The sequence below is a fragment of the Rhea pennata genome, chromosome 2, assembly GCF_028389875.1.
Source record: "Rhea pennata isolate bPtePen1 chromosome 2, bPtePen1.pri, whole genome shotgun sequence".
NCBI lineage: Eukaryota > Metazoa > Chordata > Aves > Rheiformes > Rheidae > Rhea > Rhea pennata.
The window spans coordinates 138,279,989-138,298,047 of NC_084664.1; the positions used below are offsets into that span (position 1 = coordinate 138,279,989).

An 18,059-nucleotide genomic window follows, 5' to 3' on the forward strand; every position below is an offset into this window, starting at 1 on the left:
ACCGCGCTCGGCGAGGCCCCTCCCGCCCGGCCAATCCGCGGCCCGCTTAGTGGAGGGGCGCTGCCCGGCGGCGGGCGCACCACTCAGCGCGCGGCTTGCATCGCGGCCGGCCGGGCGCCGCCCCGCCTCTCCCCGGCGCGGCGCAAGGAGGGAGGGAGAAGGGCCCGCTGGAAGTTAAGATGGCGGCGCGTGTGTGAGTGCGGTGCGGGCTGAGCCTCTTCGCGGCGCTCCGCTGCGGGCCCCCTCTTTCCCCGCGCCCCGCGTCGCCGCGGGCGAGCCGAGGACTCCGCCGGCGGCCACGAGCGCCCGCGGGGGAGGGAAAGACGCCGAGCGCCCCCTCCCCCCGCCGCCCCCCCGCCCCCATTGTGTGCCCGGCCCCGGCCCGCCTGCCTCCCTGCGCCGCGGGGGGCAGCGGCGGCGGCGCGGAACATGACCTCGATCCACTTCGTGGTGCACCCGCTCCCGGGCACCGAGGACCAGCTCAATGACCGGTGAGGGGCAGGCCCGTGCGGCGGGGGGCGGAGGGGAGGGGCCGGCCTGGCGCGGCTCGGCCCCCGTGGGCGAGGGGAGGGGCCGGCGGCGGCCGGAGCGCGGCGCCCCGGGGCAGCGGCGGCGGGCAGCGAGCCGCACCCCCCCCCCCCCCCCCGCGGCGGCGCCCCGGCGCCTTCCCCGTCCTCTCGCTGCGGCCGCGCCGGCGCCGTCAACTTTGCCCCCCGCGGGAGAGGGGGCGGCGGGCCGCGACCTCCGCCGTGGGCCCGCGGCGCGGCCTGGGCTCCGCGCGCGGCGTCCCGCCGGCCGCCCGGGGAAGCGGCTGATGGCGGCTGCCGCGCCGGGCGCCGCGAGGGGCGAGGGCCCGTCCGTATCAGTCGGCGGTGGATCGGGGCGGACAATGCGGGTGGGGGACGGCGGCGTGTGCGCGCCGGCGGGGCGGCGGTGGAGACGTGCGTGGGGGATGCGGCGCGTACGCGTGCTCGGAGTCTGCTTTATGTTCCCCTTCCTTTATTATTGCCGTATTCCTTAACTAAGAAGGGTGGCCTGATCTTCAGAGCGCTGATTGTGTGTGGTTTGGCTCAGCTTGGAATGACAGATAGAACAAAAGCACGGTATTTCTGGAAACCTCGTAGATAACTTTATTTTGGTTTATGGGAGAGAAATTGCAGATGGGGAGAAGCTAAAAGGCTTGGGAAAATAGGCTTTGCTGCTTGATGTGTGTTTGACAGCTGTCTGTGTGGCTGTCAAATATTTCTTATGTAGCACTTACTAATCCTATACGCTCTAGTTAGTAAATTTCACTTGCGCACTTCTACATGTCAGTTCCTACGAAATATATATCTTCTCACTTTGAATTTCTTACAGATTTGTGTGAATAAATTAAGACGTTTTATCAACCACTGGATAGAAACCTAAGTTTTTTTACTCTATAGATAAATACTCTTAAATACTAAATGCACTTATAAATATTAATAAATCAATAATGTATATGCTCTTGATTATTTCTCTGTTCTTTGCTCTTATCAGGTTAGAGATTAGATCAGTGTCCAGCTCACCATACTATTGTTTGTAGTTTAGGCTAGGAAAAGTGACCTCTCTGCTGAAATACTTCTATTAAAACACAGCTGAGGTTCAAGGGCTTATGAGGAGGAAAATAGGTCATTGTAAAGATGAAATTTTATCCCAAACTGCATCGTCCCTATCCTTTAACAGAGAGAAGATATTTTTAATGGTAAAATAGGTCTGTGACCTGAACCATGTTAGTGTGGATTTTTTTTTTTATATGTATAACTTGATGATACATTTTGCAGGACTTCATTTTTCATATGCTTCCTAGGAGGAGACCTAGCCGTTCGTAAGGGAGTGATTGGCTTTCTCCACAGTAACACGTTCAAATTTGGCATACAGCTTCTTCCTTTAGAGTGACAAACTCTGAGAGATAACGCTGCACTAGGAGTGCTTCCACTTTTTCATTCTACTATTTTGATTTAGGATAAGATCTGGGACTTTGATCTTGGAAGGACCTCAGTGTTTTTTCCTTTCCATTTTTTTGTGTTGATAGGTACTTAGAAAACATTTATCATGTAATTATCACACTTTGCTCAGAATGAAAGAGCTCACCTGATTTTCCTTTAATATGTCACCTGTTTTGTTGACTTACTGATGTTAAATATGATGTCCGTTCAGTCCTCATAATGCTTCCTATTTTTTTTCACCACAGCAACAGCAGCTCTTACAACTTTTATTTGATACAGGAAGCTTCATAAAATGTGGTAATTAATATATGGAGAAAGCTGCAGAAGTGCTATTGAGTAGTGACTTACTCTGAAAAATCAAGTGGCTCCTTGATCTGAGCTGCAAATCATAAATTTCCACTTCAGAAACATAATCTTACTAGAAATGTGGTAGCTGTGTATCAGAACTTGTAATGTGGTAAAATCAGAATGATTCATAAATGGGGCTGAGGCGCATATGTATGCACTGGAACTGACAGTTCGATTTTATCAGTAGCATAGCTGCTTATTACTATTCTGTCAATATATATCAGGATCAAAATAGCTTAATAAATTTTTATATACACACTCGTGGAAGTTAGAACCTTGGAACATCTCATGTATCTACTGTGTTTCTTCCTGTTCTCACACTTTACAGGCTTTTTTTTTTTTTTTTTTTTTTGAATCTGTGCTCTGAACAGCAGTTAATAGCCCAAGTTATTTTTTTTTTGCCATTCTGAATGGTAATTGCCTCTCAATCAACACTTCTCAATCTGATTTTTGGGATTATAACTCTGTGTTGCATGCTTTCATTACTAATGCACATAGAACATGATAACTTGTATTCATGAGCAGCTAGGTCTTCTGCATTTGAGGACTAATCATGTTTTAAAACACAATGAATTTATCAGTGTAGCCCTTATGTGTTCAGGATACTTGATAGTTTTGGATTTTTATAATAAAAATAGTTGATATGCCCATGTTGATTATTAAGCATAATGTATGAAAGGAGTGCAGTGATTTAGAAACTATCTGTCTCTTAAAGTAGGCTGCTGTAAAATGTTAACTGTGGAACCACAAATGATTGAGAAGAGTCCTGACCACATGCACACATCATTTGAAAGAACTTTTTAACTAGCCTTTTTGAAAATACTTACGTTGTACCTTGATGGTAGTTATTAGACCTCTCAAATAAGCTGAAGCAATGACAGCTTTTCCATGATACTTATTTAGATGTCTGGAAGCTGGTTGCTGTAAAGAAGACTAATGGAATACAGGGTTATATTTACTTTCGTGATGCATTAGGATTCATTTTTAAAATGGATAATAGGCTCAGCTTTTGTTTAGGATGAACAGAAGTAATTAAGTTTTTTCCACTAAGTTTATTTGGGAAGCAACTTGAAAGTTTTTTGCCAAGCAATTGTTTTCCTCCACAAATGAATTGTGAAAAGCTTAAACAAGAGAAAAATCAGGTATGGCCCACAGTTTAAGAAATAACTCCATAAAGTATTGAGATGTAAGTAACTAATGTTTTTAATCTTTGGAAAAAGAGATGCCCAGCTTCTATTGCAGGTGATGTTAAATATATTTTATTTATTGATTATTTACCTGTTTCATAAGTACTTCAGGGCTGGAGACTCTGTGCTTTGTGAAGGAAGTCTGGTGCGCAGTTTAGTAGATAGGTCCATTGTAGTGAATTTTTGTTAGTACTTAATACTGTGTTAGAGGGAGAGAAGGAAGAATGGGTGGCAAAATGGCAAATAACCATTTCTTGGTTATTATGGAACCTCACAGGTTTCATAATATTTAAATTTAACTACTTTAACTTTCTAGTCTTTGGGATGGGATGGGAAGGGGAGTCTTTCACTTTGTATGAGGCTTCTTGGTTTTCCATATGTGAACTTACCTTTAGGGACAGGATTTGTCTTAAAGCTTCGTCTTTGTTTTTGCTCTATCCTAAGCAAATTTTTGTCAGCTAAGCCATTTAAGTACTGGCATAGGCAGGATAAGTTACCATTTCTGAAGTTATCATTGATGCATTGTTAATGTGCTATTCCATTTCCCTGTGAAGATAGTATGTAGTGGATTTAGTTAAATAGAGTATTCAAAAATTTAGAGTGAGTGGTAAGAAGTATTATGTAGCAAGTTTTCTTGAAGTAAAAACTTCGGGGGAAGAAAGGAGTCCTTTTTGATCTTAAGTGACTTTGTTTTTCCTTAATATATTCAGTGCCTCTGTTATTTGAACGTCACTTTCTTTAGACTAGGCATAAACTAAAAAATTAACTAGTGTACTTTACCTTGCCCGTATTATTCACCCTGATAATCAACTTCCATGGAAAAGTACCTAGCAAGAATATACAGTTTTAGTCAGTGTCTGTAACCTCATAGCTTACGTGCATGAAAACGTTGTTTCAAGGCAATAGGCAAGTAATCAGTGGATATGTGGACTGTTGCTCTGGCGGATTTTCTTACCCATTCTGTACTTAGCGATGAGCAAATTGGTTAAAAATCCCAAGCAGATGTTGTGGGGAGGGAGCTGGCGGTAGGGTATGGTATGGTAAGGAAAGAACAGGGATGTGGAGCTGTTGTCCTGGCCTTGAGTGTCTGCAGGAGCTGTGTGTTGAGAAGGGGAGTTCCTGATAAAACAAAGGTTTGTCTGGGCCAGAGCTCCCTCTCCTACGTTCCCGGGCGCGTTGGGAGACCACCTGTCCTCTTCTGAAGAGGCAGGCAGCCCTGGCATAAACTTCCCTGCTATTGCTTGTGTAATGTACACAATCTGCATTGCTACTCAAAGCTGAGAGAAAGGAGGCATTGGTCACCTTTTTTCTTTTTTTTTTTTTTTTTAACAGAACACCTGCAGGCTGCATACTGAAAATAAGGTACTGCAGCCCTCTGTGAATACTTATTTGAGCTTGTGTGATTTAGTTTGGTGCATTTTAAACTGTTTCCTAATCTAATTTAGCAAAAGTAAAGTTAGCTGCTCTCAAACAGAAATAGATGGTTCAATTAAAGAGAAACCATTGCTAATGTAATACTTTAATTCCCTGAATTAGAGATGCTTGATGATGTTTTAGTAGCAGCAGATATATTTACTTCATTTTTAGGATTTAATTTGTCAAAAGCATGAAGAGTTTTAAATTCACCTGTTTCAGAAGAGGGTCAGTGGGGGGAATGTGACAGCTATCATGGCATTCTTATTATTCAACTTCTGGTTAGAAATACTTTCCTAGTAAAAGGTGTTAGCAGTGTGAAGCAGTTTATGCCACCATTTATGGTTCTGCAGACCATTGTTCATAATTTGAGAACCAATTCGTTAGGATTTGATCTATTTATTCAGTATTGTTGTTTAAGGATGATAATTTGGGAAGCTAAGCATCATCTTTAGTCCAATTTGTTATAGTCTTTGTTCATAAATAAAAATAAGTTCTGTGAAAGTTCTGCCTGCACATGATTTATTGCCTTAAATGTACAGTGAGATGGTTTCTTACTGTAGATCAGAAAGAATGTAAGAAATCTGAGATCAGACTTTCGGCCTTGGGCCAACCTGACTCTAATTTGATTGGCAAATAAGAATGTAGTTTATTCTGTTCTTTAACTAATGTAACTTTTGTTGTTGAAACAGTTTTAAATGAAGTAAATTGCATCTATGCGTACTTCGTAACTTCCAAGGCAAATTTCTGACTAGCTGCTCAGAATTTACGCCTGAACATCCTTTTGCATCTGGTTGAAAGTGAAAGTTTCTTCTATACAGTCCAATAGTTTCTGTCCTTATGGACTTCACTTTGCCAGGATCCTATTCTGGTTACAGTTAGGTGCTGCACTCCAGACCCGGCTTCTTAGAGAGTGTATGTATGATTAATTGACTGTGAATGTTCTTGCTGAAACTTTTCATGAGGTGGCATAAGTCAAAGTAACTGCTTTTGCTAAGGGAGGAGGTTCCCACTGCTTTCCTTGCACTGACGAATATCTGATCCCGTGGAAAACTGACTCAATTTGCTAAAAAGATATAAAACTAACCTTAGTAAAGTGAAGTGCATGTGTTTTTGTGGATTAGTGGATTGAGCTGGTTTATCTCCATGTCAGGTGAGCATCAGAATAGATGGATAAATAAGGAGCGGATTTTGAAAGGTGCTGTAGGAGGGAGGAGTGGGAATGAAGAACAAGGAAGAGGAAGCAGGATTGAGTTTCTTCCATTTTGAAAGCAGCAAGTTTATTTTGGCTACCGTAATGTGAAACTGTACTGTGAATGTGATCTGGGACAAGGATATTTGTGACTGGAGTCATGAGGATTTGGTAAAAGAGTAATCTGGACACAAATGTTGCTGCTGCTTCTCCTCTCTCAAATTATCTATGAGGTTTGGGCATTTATGTTGATTAGATCAATGATCAAATAAGGTTAATGAAATAACTTCTGAATGGCCATATTTTAAGGGTGGGGACATGAGTCAGCTGTCAGAAAACAGCTTTTTTCAAATTCTAAGAAAGCTTAAGATGAGTGAACAATATCTGTGTGTTAATTCTTTGTAAAAGTTAGTGTATAATCAATAGTATACCTCTAGGATAATTTAGATGCAGTAAGTATGTGTTTAGTAAATAGTGTAGTTGCCACATAGGATACTTTTGTAGCAAGATATTTGTCATAAATTCATAATTAAATCCTAAAATAGATGTGAAGGGTATTGTTTCTTTTTCTTATTCTTTCTGAAGAGTTTTTCAGAAGACTATGTTCAGTAGAACCCCAAAAGTTACATTTATGTGAAAAATTACTTATCTTCAGTTGTCCTTCTCAAGCGGTGTGTATGTATCTAAACATGACTAGCTCTCTGGTATATTGTAGCCGTATTTTTACAACTACAGCTTGGTCAAGTGTTCTCAGATTAAATGAAATATATGGTAGTTTATATTTGTCAATTATGTGCTTAAAAAAAAGGGGGGGGGGGAATCCAGGATAGCTTTTATCATAGTGGTTACGCTAACAGCAATCTAGGTAGTTTCGTATGCAAGATGCTCCCTATAAAAGTTGCTGTTTTGTCTTTCCCTGCATCAGCCCTACAGCTACTTAAAGGAAAACCATACACAAAAGCTACTTGTGCTAGATTTCCAGTTGCATAAACTCTTTAACTTTTTATTTATTTGTCTCTGACAAATCTAATAAGGATTTGTCTGTTAGTAGCAACTTCATGTAGAAGACTACAGTATGTTCCTGGAGAGAGCATGGGGACAAGGCCTAACATAGTGGCCAGAGGGTTTTAAATTAGGAAGCAACAATTAGGAGAAAAGATATTTTAATAAGTGTGAAAATAGAGTTTTTCAAGATGTACATGTATTCTGTGCAATACTGTAAGCCTGTCAGCATAAATGTGGGTGGTCACAGCACTGGTTAGTCCGCTGCAGCAAAGATTTTGCAGGTTTCAGATCTTAAGCCTTTTATCTTTTTGGCATAGTACTATTTTGTCAGTAAACTCTACACTACTTTTTAAAAGTCTATTTCTGCTTTAAAAAATAAAAAATGTCAGTCACCACTGCTTCTTTCTCTTTTTTTGCCATTTCCCCTGCAGAAAAAAAGCCGTTTTGTTTTGATTTAAAGGGCTTTTTGGTCCATCTGAGAGAGAACCTATGCCACCTTACTGATTACAAAGATATGAAGTGTATGCCTCTTATGAACACTTCAAACATTGTGAAAAAATGAGTAGAGGGATGTAAGGCACAGACGTTGTAATCAGTTATATATATGTAAAATTGCCAGTTTGAATCCAATTGAAGAACGAAGTAAGCATTGAATTTCTTTGAAAACTTAATCTTCCACTCACAAGTCTCATTGCTGCTACTTCTCACTTGCAGAGGGAATTTCTTACAGTGAATGTGCTTCACCCTATTTTCCAGCAAATTTTAGCTACTGTGCTTTAAAATGCAGTGTGCTTTACAGTACTAATTCCTATTGATACAGAAAAGCTTTGAATGTTAGTTTGACATCTATTTTTTAACACCACAGCATGACTATTTGTTTTGTTGCAGTTCTGAAAGTGACCTTCAAGATAGCATACTATTTCATATGTTTTTGTCTCATTGGCTGTTTTTTGTAAACTCAAGTCCATTGATACTGTGCTATAAGGTGTTTTTTAGAGATTTCTGAAGTTTTTTACATTCACAAAGGAACCAAAATGTAGGTGTTCTGTAATTTTGCTTTGGGCAGTTTTTCTTAAACTGTTTCTTAAACAATTCCAGTTACTATCTGTTATCAGAGAAGATCCTGAGAATAGCTTTGGCCCTTATGTGTCTGATTTAATTTTACATTATGATGTTTTGTTAAAGAATGTCGATTAAATACTTTGAAAACATTTAGATAATTAATACTGTTTTGGAATTCAACTATTTTGAAACTACCTACTACCTCTGTTCTGTTGCCAGCGGTGAGGTCTGCCAACTGAATTTGTGACAATGGAAGTGTAACTCAGCAGATGAAAGCATGAAGGCTGCTGGGGATTTTCATAATCTTATGAAATCTGTGTCTTCAGGGAAAAAACATGTACCCTTTTCTTATTATTGTTTACTCAAAGTAATCAGTATTGTGGGCAAGTTGGGAATATCTTGCATAATCTAGGACCATTATACCTATACAGCTGCTGATTTCCTATTCATGATAAAATAGCCTAGAAGGAACTTCTGTGCTGTATACACAAGTATTGCTTGACATCATCTATAGTATGTAATTTTCATCTTTTTATATGCTTTGTGGCACAAAGAGCTGACTGCTTCGAGCAAAACCTGTGTTAAATTAGCATTTTTTTATTAGCTTACAGTCAATCGTTGTACTTCATTCTCCTCTTCTTTAGGTTCCCTCAAACTCTCCTTTGCTCCTTTTTTGTCATTTTATGATACTAAGTTATTTGGGACATAGATTATCCTTGTAGATACATAAGTATAGTTCCTGATATCATGAAATTGATCTCGATTGGATCCTCTGGATGCTGCTACAGACTATGATTTCACTTTATAGTTTCTAACATGAAGTCTGGCATTGACTTAATAAACAAATACTTGTACTACAATATTTTTATTAAAAACCTTAATTGGAAAATACCTACCCACGTGAATGCATTTGAATGAGAACTGTATGCCTTATTTTACTGTCATTGTTTTTTTCACCTCTTTGAAAGGCAATGGTGTTATTCTTATTTGTCTTACATTGAAAAAATTAATTTACAAGATGAATTTTCTATCTTTATTCTTTTGTTTATAATATGTAAGTTTACTGTTCTGCATCTGGCCTGAGAATAAGCACAGAGATTGGTTTTTCATTGCTTTTTTTTTTTTTCCTCTAATAAATGTCAAGTAGTTTTGTGTGGAGTTTTTGCCCTTTTTTTTTTCTTTTTTTTTCCCTTTCAAGGATTTGTGGCTTTTAATACATCTAACAGTTTTTCACTTTTAGTAAAACTGCGTTGTTGCTGTCAGAGCTTTAATGAAGGTCTTTCTCAGGTTGTTGGCACTTTTTTTCTTCATCTTTGACCACACTTAAAACATCAGTAAAATGTTTTCCCTCATGTGTCTCATACTTTTTTTTTTTCCACATCTATGCAGTTTGCTGATTTTTGCAAAAAGCATCTGTCTCCAGGGAAGAGATTTAAAGGTATAAAACATACTAGCTACACAAATCATAACGTCTGGTCATCGTGGGGGCAGATTAGTGAGGCAGAACAGAATATGGCTAGGATTGCCTTACTCTTTCTGGGAGCGTGGGGGGCAAGGGGGATCATTAATAAGGTGTGTGCTAGAATGGCCAAAGCTTCATTTTTTTTCTTGCGGTGCAGAATGTATATCTGGCAGGCTTGTTGCCTGAAATAGTATGCCTGTAGGCAAAGTGTGAAGCAGGAGCTCCCCAACATGCTACCTCATGAGCTCTTGTAGAGGAACCAGAATACTAGTTATGCTGAGGGGAAGCACCTGGAGTTTTGGGGCTGTAGTACAGACAGATGGAGAAGAGGGGATTTGGTTCTGGACAATTTAAAAAGTATTGCGATGAGCTGTGTACCTCAAAAGCTGGGTTTCTTTTGAGTTATTTTGCCTACAGTATGCATCTGACAAAGTGATTTGGCTGCTTGTTTTGTTGGCATGATGCTTGCTCTCTATTCTGTATGCCAGGTCTTATTCCATTCCTCCCTAAATCAGATATGCAGGATTTGAGAGGAGAGTTTAAGGATATTCATTTATTCAAAGAGAGTACAGTGTGAGGAGTGGAGGAGTTTATGGTATTTAAAAAAGCAGTTTTTTAACAAATTTGAAAGTGACCCACAGATAATATTACAGCATCACAGTTTCTGCCAAAAACTTCAGGCCCTCAAGTAAAAGGAAGAAGTACAGTTGACAAGTAATCAGTTGGGTATGCTAAATGATTTTTCCCTATTGTTACAACTAATTCAGCATGTGAATAAGAATGCTGGGCATTTTTGCAAAGTAGCTTGTTTGTTCAGTAGGTTGTTTATGCTTTCTTTTTAATTAAAAGTTGCTTGTACAGAATATACTGTTTCTTTTCACTAGCCACGACATAATGACTTAAAAATCCTTACTTGGTTTTTAAAATATTTTTTGTAACATTTGGATGCTCTGAACAAAGGCCATTTTATTTGCACGTAGTGATCATGGCTTCCAAGAGTTTAGAGAAGGAATGAAAGGGAAAATTGTGGAGAGACTTGGGTTCCCGCAGTAGCTTCCACTGGGACCAGAACCTGGGTCTCCTGGCTTTAAGTTAATGTGCTGGTTAAATACACAACCTCCCTGGTGGCACATAGTTAGCTTGGGAAGGAGCTTAAGACTTTACAGTGGTTGCATTTTTATTGTGATAGCAATTGTTTTTAGTAAAATTATTACAGCAGAGACTTCGATAGTAAAAAGGTCAGAAAACTCCCTCGCCTGCCTGTTGCCTAAATGGAGGCTTTTGCAAGCTTCACCCGTTCTAATTGAACAAGTGGCTGTGTAGAGCGTACAGCTTCCTAGCTACATTTTGGCAGCTAGCACTCATGTCTCAACAGATCAATACTGACTCATGTTATTTTATGTATTCTTCAAGATCCTTGAAGACAACTAGCTATGTTTGGGATTCTATATTCCCATCATCCACATTCTGCTATCAGGGAAGGAAACATTTACTGAAATGATGGATATTTAACTAGTTTACAAGTTACATTATCTTAAGATTCATAACCTGCATCCAACTGACATAGCTGGTTCAATTGCTTAGCTTTTAGTGATCTTCTGGCTCAAGAAGTACATTTATGCTAAATGTTAAACAGGAATTCTTTTGAACTGCAAGAACTTTGTGCAATTAAGCAAAATCTGAAAATGTCGAACGATGAGTTGATGCGTGCTGCAACAGAGAATAGATTTGTCTTCTACTGCTTGAATTTGGGACCCGTATTTTTGGAAGTCTGCTGTCATACTGTAAGGTCAGATTGAGGTTGACTCATTCTCTTGTAGCATGAGTCTTTCTTTTTCTTTTCTATAGAAACTACTAGGAATTAAGGCAGTCTGTGGTTGTAGATGTTACTACCAAATGCCCTGAACATTGTTCTAAATAACAAAACATATGTAGGTACGCTTTAACTGCTATGTACTAGTCCCATCAGGACTCGCTTGTGATTTCTTCCTATTTGTTCTCAGTCTTTTTATTACAACTGTATTCAGGACAGGGACCATCTTATACTTTACAGTGACTTGCACAACAGTAGTAGGATATCTGGGTGCATCCAGAAAATAATAAAAATGGGTGTTAAATGTGTCACAGCTATTTTAGGATATGAGTGTTTGCTTATTTAAAAAAAGTACAATTGACTTTATTTTTGCTGACACATTTTATTTAAAATTGCTATTTCTTTTAAAAAAACCCCTCTTCTTGAGCTAGGTTATGGCTATATTTTGCACTGTATGGTTTTATTTATTCACTCATTGAGAAAGATATGTTTTCAGTCTCACTTTAATGATGTTTAAGCACTGGCTAGTTCCCCTAGTTCAAAATGTAAACCCCTTCAGGTTTATCATTTATTGCAGGCATTTAGTTCTAGAAAAGCTAATACTGTATTTTACAAGTCCTATACGTGTCTGTTCCCTGATTTTGTTAGAGGTGCCATGTTTGTGCTAGAGAAACAAAAGGAAATACTTCCACCTGGGTATTTTAATATCCATGAATCTTTTTGCTAAATGGCAAAATTATACTACTCAGACACTTTCCTGACTCTTCAATGCATTTTTTTTCCAAGTCACTACCCTTACAGTGATTCTATACCAAACCAAGATCTCTTAGCTTTTCAAAGGCAAAATCATCATTTTCCTGCTAAACCTCCAAATCAAAAGTATAGAGGTTTCATCCTGCAAGCAAAACACTCTCTTATACAATGATGCCAAATTGCCTTGCTTTCTGAATACCAAAACTTAAATATGTGCTTATCTCTTCTGTAGGGTAAAGTAGTAGTTCAGTCATTTTTCTATCGCCTGTGTAATATGCGTTTAATGCTGAACGTTAGGCATTGGTGGGCATCTATCTTATCTTCTAATGTTGTTGCCACTGTAGTCTTTGCTAGTTTTTGTTGTCCTTCTGCCTTAACCATGTCTTAAGACTTTCAGTGATTGCAGAAAATTGGTTTTTAAAAAGATTGATTTATTTGATTTCTGTTTTAATTTTATGCTGCAGCTTCCTGATTCAGCACCATGTCATTATTGTTCCAAAGAGGACTATTAAATTGTCAGAGTAGCCTTATCAGCCAAACAGGCAATCTCATAGAAGCCCTTCAAGCTTGGGAGCTGTTTTCCGTTAGTTGGACAAGAGGTCTGTCTTGTCATCCTGTTTGTGACGGTGACTGGTACTGACTGACAGGAGAAGAGTATTAAAATGGGGCAAATGTGTAATGATACTCTTCCAGCTTCTAAAAACTCACAGCTCAGGGCTTTCCTCAGCCTGAGGTGTTGACTTAGTAGTAGCCTTTGATGTCCTGTTGTCCCCTCCCCACCCCATCTTGTGTTGCTTGTTCTACAGTTTGACTACCTGTGTTGAGTCCTTTTGGTCCTTTGTACCTGCCGACTGCTAGTTTCATTTCTTGCCCCCAGTACCTGTATTAGAAGAGACAGTGAAATGTCATTCCCTGTTTATGCTTTCTTTGCCTGGTGTCTTCATTTTCCAACAGTATTTTTGTACAGTTTGAAGAATCCCAGTCTCCTTAGATGTTCTTTGGGTCCAGCCCACTTAATTGTTGCCTTTTCCTTAAATATTTCCAGTTCCAAGGTGTACCTCTTGGAACAGAGGAGAAGATGTAGCATGAATTACACGTGGTTCCACCTGGTCACTCTTCCTGAGTGAAGACTACTTTTCGTCTTGTTATTTCTTTCAATGAACTGTATTATAGTCTGAATGCACCAGCCCACTTCATTGTTGATTAGTATTGGTTTGCTTGGAGGTCATGCTTTTGTATTTGCACTGGAGATTTTTCTATTTCTTTTGTGCATTCCTTTGTTTTCCGCAGTCATTTTATTGCCTGCTTTTGTGTGGTACTTCTGCAGTTCTTTGTGGATGGCCAACAACTCTTACTCTTCAGAAGGACTTAATACTTGACACAAACTTTAACTCTCCTCTTCTCCCCTTTTCATCTTCTTGAAGGAATGGGGTTTTTCAGTTCTTCTCCCTCCCTCCCCCTTTATTTCTTCATTTATTCCATTGGGACAAAGTTGTTTGGTACAGGAACTACGGAAGGCTGACTCTCCAGAAACACCATTATAAGATTTGCCGTGGCAGTCGGGATGTGTAATAGCAGAAGGATCCTTTAGTATGCTGTCTTAGGGCATGCAAGACATCTGGATGTGACTTTACATCAATGACAGTGTCCAGTATTTAAGACATCCTGAGATCAGGACAGAAAAACTTTTTTTTTTTTTTTAAGCTTGTGATTGGTACCCACTGTGTACATTTCTGAGACTCTAGTTTTCATAACACTTGCAGACATAGAGGAGTTGACTTGCAATTCAAGATAGACAGGACTGAAGGGGCTTTGATTTGGAAACTATACAGCTCTGCTGGGTTTAAAAAGACTCAGTAATTGATTATATAGCTGCCTTGCTGGAGCTGACCCATATGAGCTGTGACACTTCATGGTGTCAACCATGGGATGAAAATAAAGGTTGTATTTACTTTTTGGCTGTTGATTGGTATGTTAGTCAATACTATCTTCCAATACTTGAGGGTTTTTCCCTTGGATATCTGCTTATTCCTAACTTTTCTTTGAAAAATTTGTATTTCTTACATGTGATTTGTAAGAACTGATATTTCTGTTACATGTATTTCTTTCTGCTCTGGTAGAAAACATAAGGTTGTTGGTTTGCAGACTTCATTGCCATACAAAGTTGTCTTAGAGAGGCCTGATCACTTATAAAAACCTATCAGGCCTAAATTTATTTCATCTTGAATTTTTCTACTTGAAGTTCTTTATTAGACCAAACCGTTTTTTAAATGTACCTTTAATTTTCTTCCTCCAGTGAACCCTTATTGTCACTACATGGTGCTGAAGTTAGGAAAGTTCTTGTGGTGAGACTCCTGCCTGATACATAAGCTTTGTTTAAGTGTGCAAATAACTTAAGGCTGTAAAGGATCAACTTCAGCGGAAGAAGTCTAAGAGAATGGATCTTACGATCATTGTGTCTGGGACTCTAGCGTTACTTGCTGGACAGGCAAGAATTCTTTCCGTCTTTCTGGAGACCTGCAACGTGCAAATGTTTTGGTCTGCACCTCTGCAGTTAAATGTTTGGGTTGTTTCATTTGAGTGAGTTTCACTGTGTGTTTGTTAAAAAATCTAGCTGACACTTAAATTTAGCTTAAAGTCACATAAAAATTTTTTTTTAACGTAGTTTATATAGTAAAATCCATCTCTGAGCACAAATCATTTAAATTCTTCTAAGTAAATGTGGTATATATGCTATTATTTGACCAGAGCTGCAAAACATACTAAATTAGATTTTAGTACCTGTATTGTTTCTGTTTAACAGCAAGTAAATTATCTGAATCTTGTAGTTACCAGATTAAATTCCAATTTGCAGTGTACCATGCTTTGCATCTTACGTGCTTCCTTGAGAAGGTCTTCCAGATGTTCACTGAGAGTAGATAATTTTGTGGTTTTTTAAACTGTTATCTTTCTCTCCCATCCCTATGTTAGGGAACTAAGCAATGAAAAATTCATTCAACTGTTCTAAAATCTTAGAGCAATATGAAAATTTTGCTTAGTAATTGCATATTGCTCTAGTTATTTGTAGTTATGTTTTGCTAGCAAGACAGAAATATTCTTGGAAAACCTGAAGGGTGACTGGCTAAATATGTCTCTTGGAAACTGTGAGCATGATGAGCAATTATAATAGAAGGCCAGAGTGTGTTACACTTTCTTGGGACAACCTGCCTATTTCAAAATACAAGACTTCCATTCTTACAAGTTGGGTGAAAGCATATGTTGTAAAATAGTTTTGCTTATGTAAATTTAAGATTCTAGAATATAATGCTTGTTTAAATAAGTTGATTTCTTTTTTTTATTCACTGAAATTTAGCCTTTCTGTAAATTAATCAGTATTTTGAACTTGAGTTTCGTCTGTACCTCTCTTGTTGGGCCTAACTATTTTTTATGCAATAAAGTGTAGTGGAAGGATGGATACTTAGTTAAACCTTTCTGGAAGCATAAATGTACTTTAAGAGAAAATACATTAATCAGGAAATGTATCGCCTACGGAGTGTGAGCTCCTGCAGCCCTGACCTGGAGCATCTTCCCTTGCCTAGTGTGAACGTAGTTCCCTTGTAGTCTGGTCAACTTGGAGCAGCATTCATTCTGTCTCAGTAAGTCCCTGGGTAAAAGGTCTCAGTAGAAGTGTGGGCCTGCCTTAATGCATGGACTCAGTAAATCTTCCCTTCTGTACCTCTTCCTCCAGAACTGTCTTTCCTTTTAAATTAACCTAATCTTAAATATGCATCGAGTATTTTTCCCTTAGAGGGTCTGTACCACAATACCATGCAACTGTGCAAGCAGAAAGACTTAGATTGCTGCAAGAACCTTCTTTGTCAAATTCTTTGAGTTTTTGTTTGCAGAAGTGCATTCTCTGCACAGAATGTACAAACGATTTTTTTTACTTGATTCTGCTATTTTTCAGCTGACTTGGTTTTGTAGTTTGGTTGTTCACACAAATGCTGGTGGCAGCACAAGAAAGGGAGGAGTGGGGTTAAAATGAGTGTCCCAGCACGGAGAACTACTCTTCCCCCCCCCCCCCCACTCAGTGCTGTTCTTCATAAGTTAAAGACTTCTTGGATCTCTAAGCTTATTTTGCAATACTCTGTAATTTTACTATTTTGAGAGTTGTATGAGAAATGGGAGATCAGATAGTCTTTCTTTGGGAGAGAGCAAACTTAGGACTTTCAGAATCATAGCATGTATCTTTCTCTCTCTTAAATGTTGACAGCAGCCTCTTCTCGATTATGTTAGGAATCTTTTTGATTTATGCTTGTTGTGGATAGATCTTTTCTGAGATTGATGTTACTAGTAGATTCATAGAATATGCAAATCTGAGCTTTCTGTGCATTTATTTCCCTATTTTTTTACAAGTGAAAAACGATTAAGATGATATTTACAAAATGGAAAATATTTCTTTAATATTCTTAGTTTTTTGTCATGTAAGACTCGAGGAAACGTTGCTCAGAGTAGTCTGGTAAACTAAAAAGTCTCCTGTTGATACAGTACAACCTCATTTGCCACCAGATTTTCATATAGGCAATTCAGTGGATATAACTACATAACAGAAAACCTACTTTTATTACTCATGCTTGCCATGAGGAGAAATTTTAGTGGAAAACTACTCATGATTTCTGTGGGAAAATGTTAGCTGATATACGTAAGACATGAAACTTTAGAGGGGTTTTATTTATCATATATTATGCAGCAGATTCCTACTCGCTTTCTAGAGAGTCCTGCGGTATGCCTTGGACTACGTCATTTATCGTGGGGATTTAATTTGGGATTCTCCCCCAGCGACTCGCTCGCGCGGCTGCCTTTTACGCAGGTAGCTTGTGAGGTCTGTGTTCTGCGTTCTCCTCCTGTGCGTTGCCGCTGTGTTTGCTCTTGGCCTGTGAAGTTGTGGCTGGAAACGGGGATTGCGAGAGTGCCTATTTACAAAGCAGCAGCTTGGCCTGCGTAGCAAAAAATGATAATTCTAAGCACGTTCGCTTCCTTCCTGCTATCCTTTCTTCTTGTGCTTGTATCAGACACAGTTGTTTGGATCAGTATAAATCATCTTGTTTCCTGAATAGATGTGCATCTCTTCCTCCCCCCCTTTTGCTCCCCCATTTCAAGTAAGTGCTATCAAGCTGAAAACAAACTGATAGCGTTAAGACTTGGACATTTGGACTGCTGATCTGTATTCTTTCTCATGCTCAGGGGTTGCAAATAATCTAAGTCTGTTGTCTGTAGCAGTCTGTCTGTAGAAAATGAAATGAATTGAGTAAAACCAAATGAAAAGCTAAGGTTTAAATATGTGTTAACACAGAAGAAAAACAGTGCTGGTGTGAATGCCTTTTTTTTTGCTGAGGTTAGAAGGGTATTGCTAATCAAGAAGGTGGTTTGTGGAATGCTAGGATAAATATGGTACAGAAGTTAGATTTTTTTTTTTTTTTTTTTAATTAGACCTTGAATTATTTTTGCAAGATTCATCTCTCTCAGTTTTATTTCTTAATGTAATGCAAATGTTCTAACTAAATTTGGAAACTGTTTAGGGGTGTCCTCAAATTGTTTGTCATCTTTCAGAAGAAAAGAGTCCATGGTTTACCTGAACTGCCTACATGGTATTATGAGAGTGTCTTTGCTGCCTAGAGAGGATTTTTTCTAAGGGGGTGAAAAAGCAGAAATGCCTGTGTTGGTTTCTATTTTTGGACACCGTACCCACTAAGCTGGAGTGTTTCATGGGTTCTCCATTTGGTTAGGTGGCATGGAGATGGAGGTACCTTTTGGAAACTGGAAACTGTTTTTTTTTCCCTTTCAGTAAGGGTGATATTTTAGGTAACATCGTTTATGA

At 39.1% G+C, this 18,059-nt stretch overlaps 1 protein-coding gene across 1 annotated transcript in view; it reads left to right on the forward strand.

Moving 5' to 3' along the window:
* Window positions 1-116: 116 nt before the first annotated feature.
* The window catches only part of UBR5 (ubiquitin protein ligase E3 component n-recognin 5), a 90,012-nt gene continuing 72,069 nt past the window's right edge, over window positions 117-18,059 (forward strand). Inside the window, exon 1 of the mRNA XM_062570451.1 lies at window positions 117-491. Coding sequence (XP_062426435.1) covers window positions 430-491 — 62 coding nt within the window. The 5' untranslated portion in view covers window positions 117-429. The remainder of the gene's footprint in view (window positions 492-18,059) is intronic.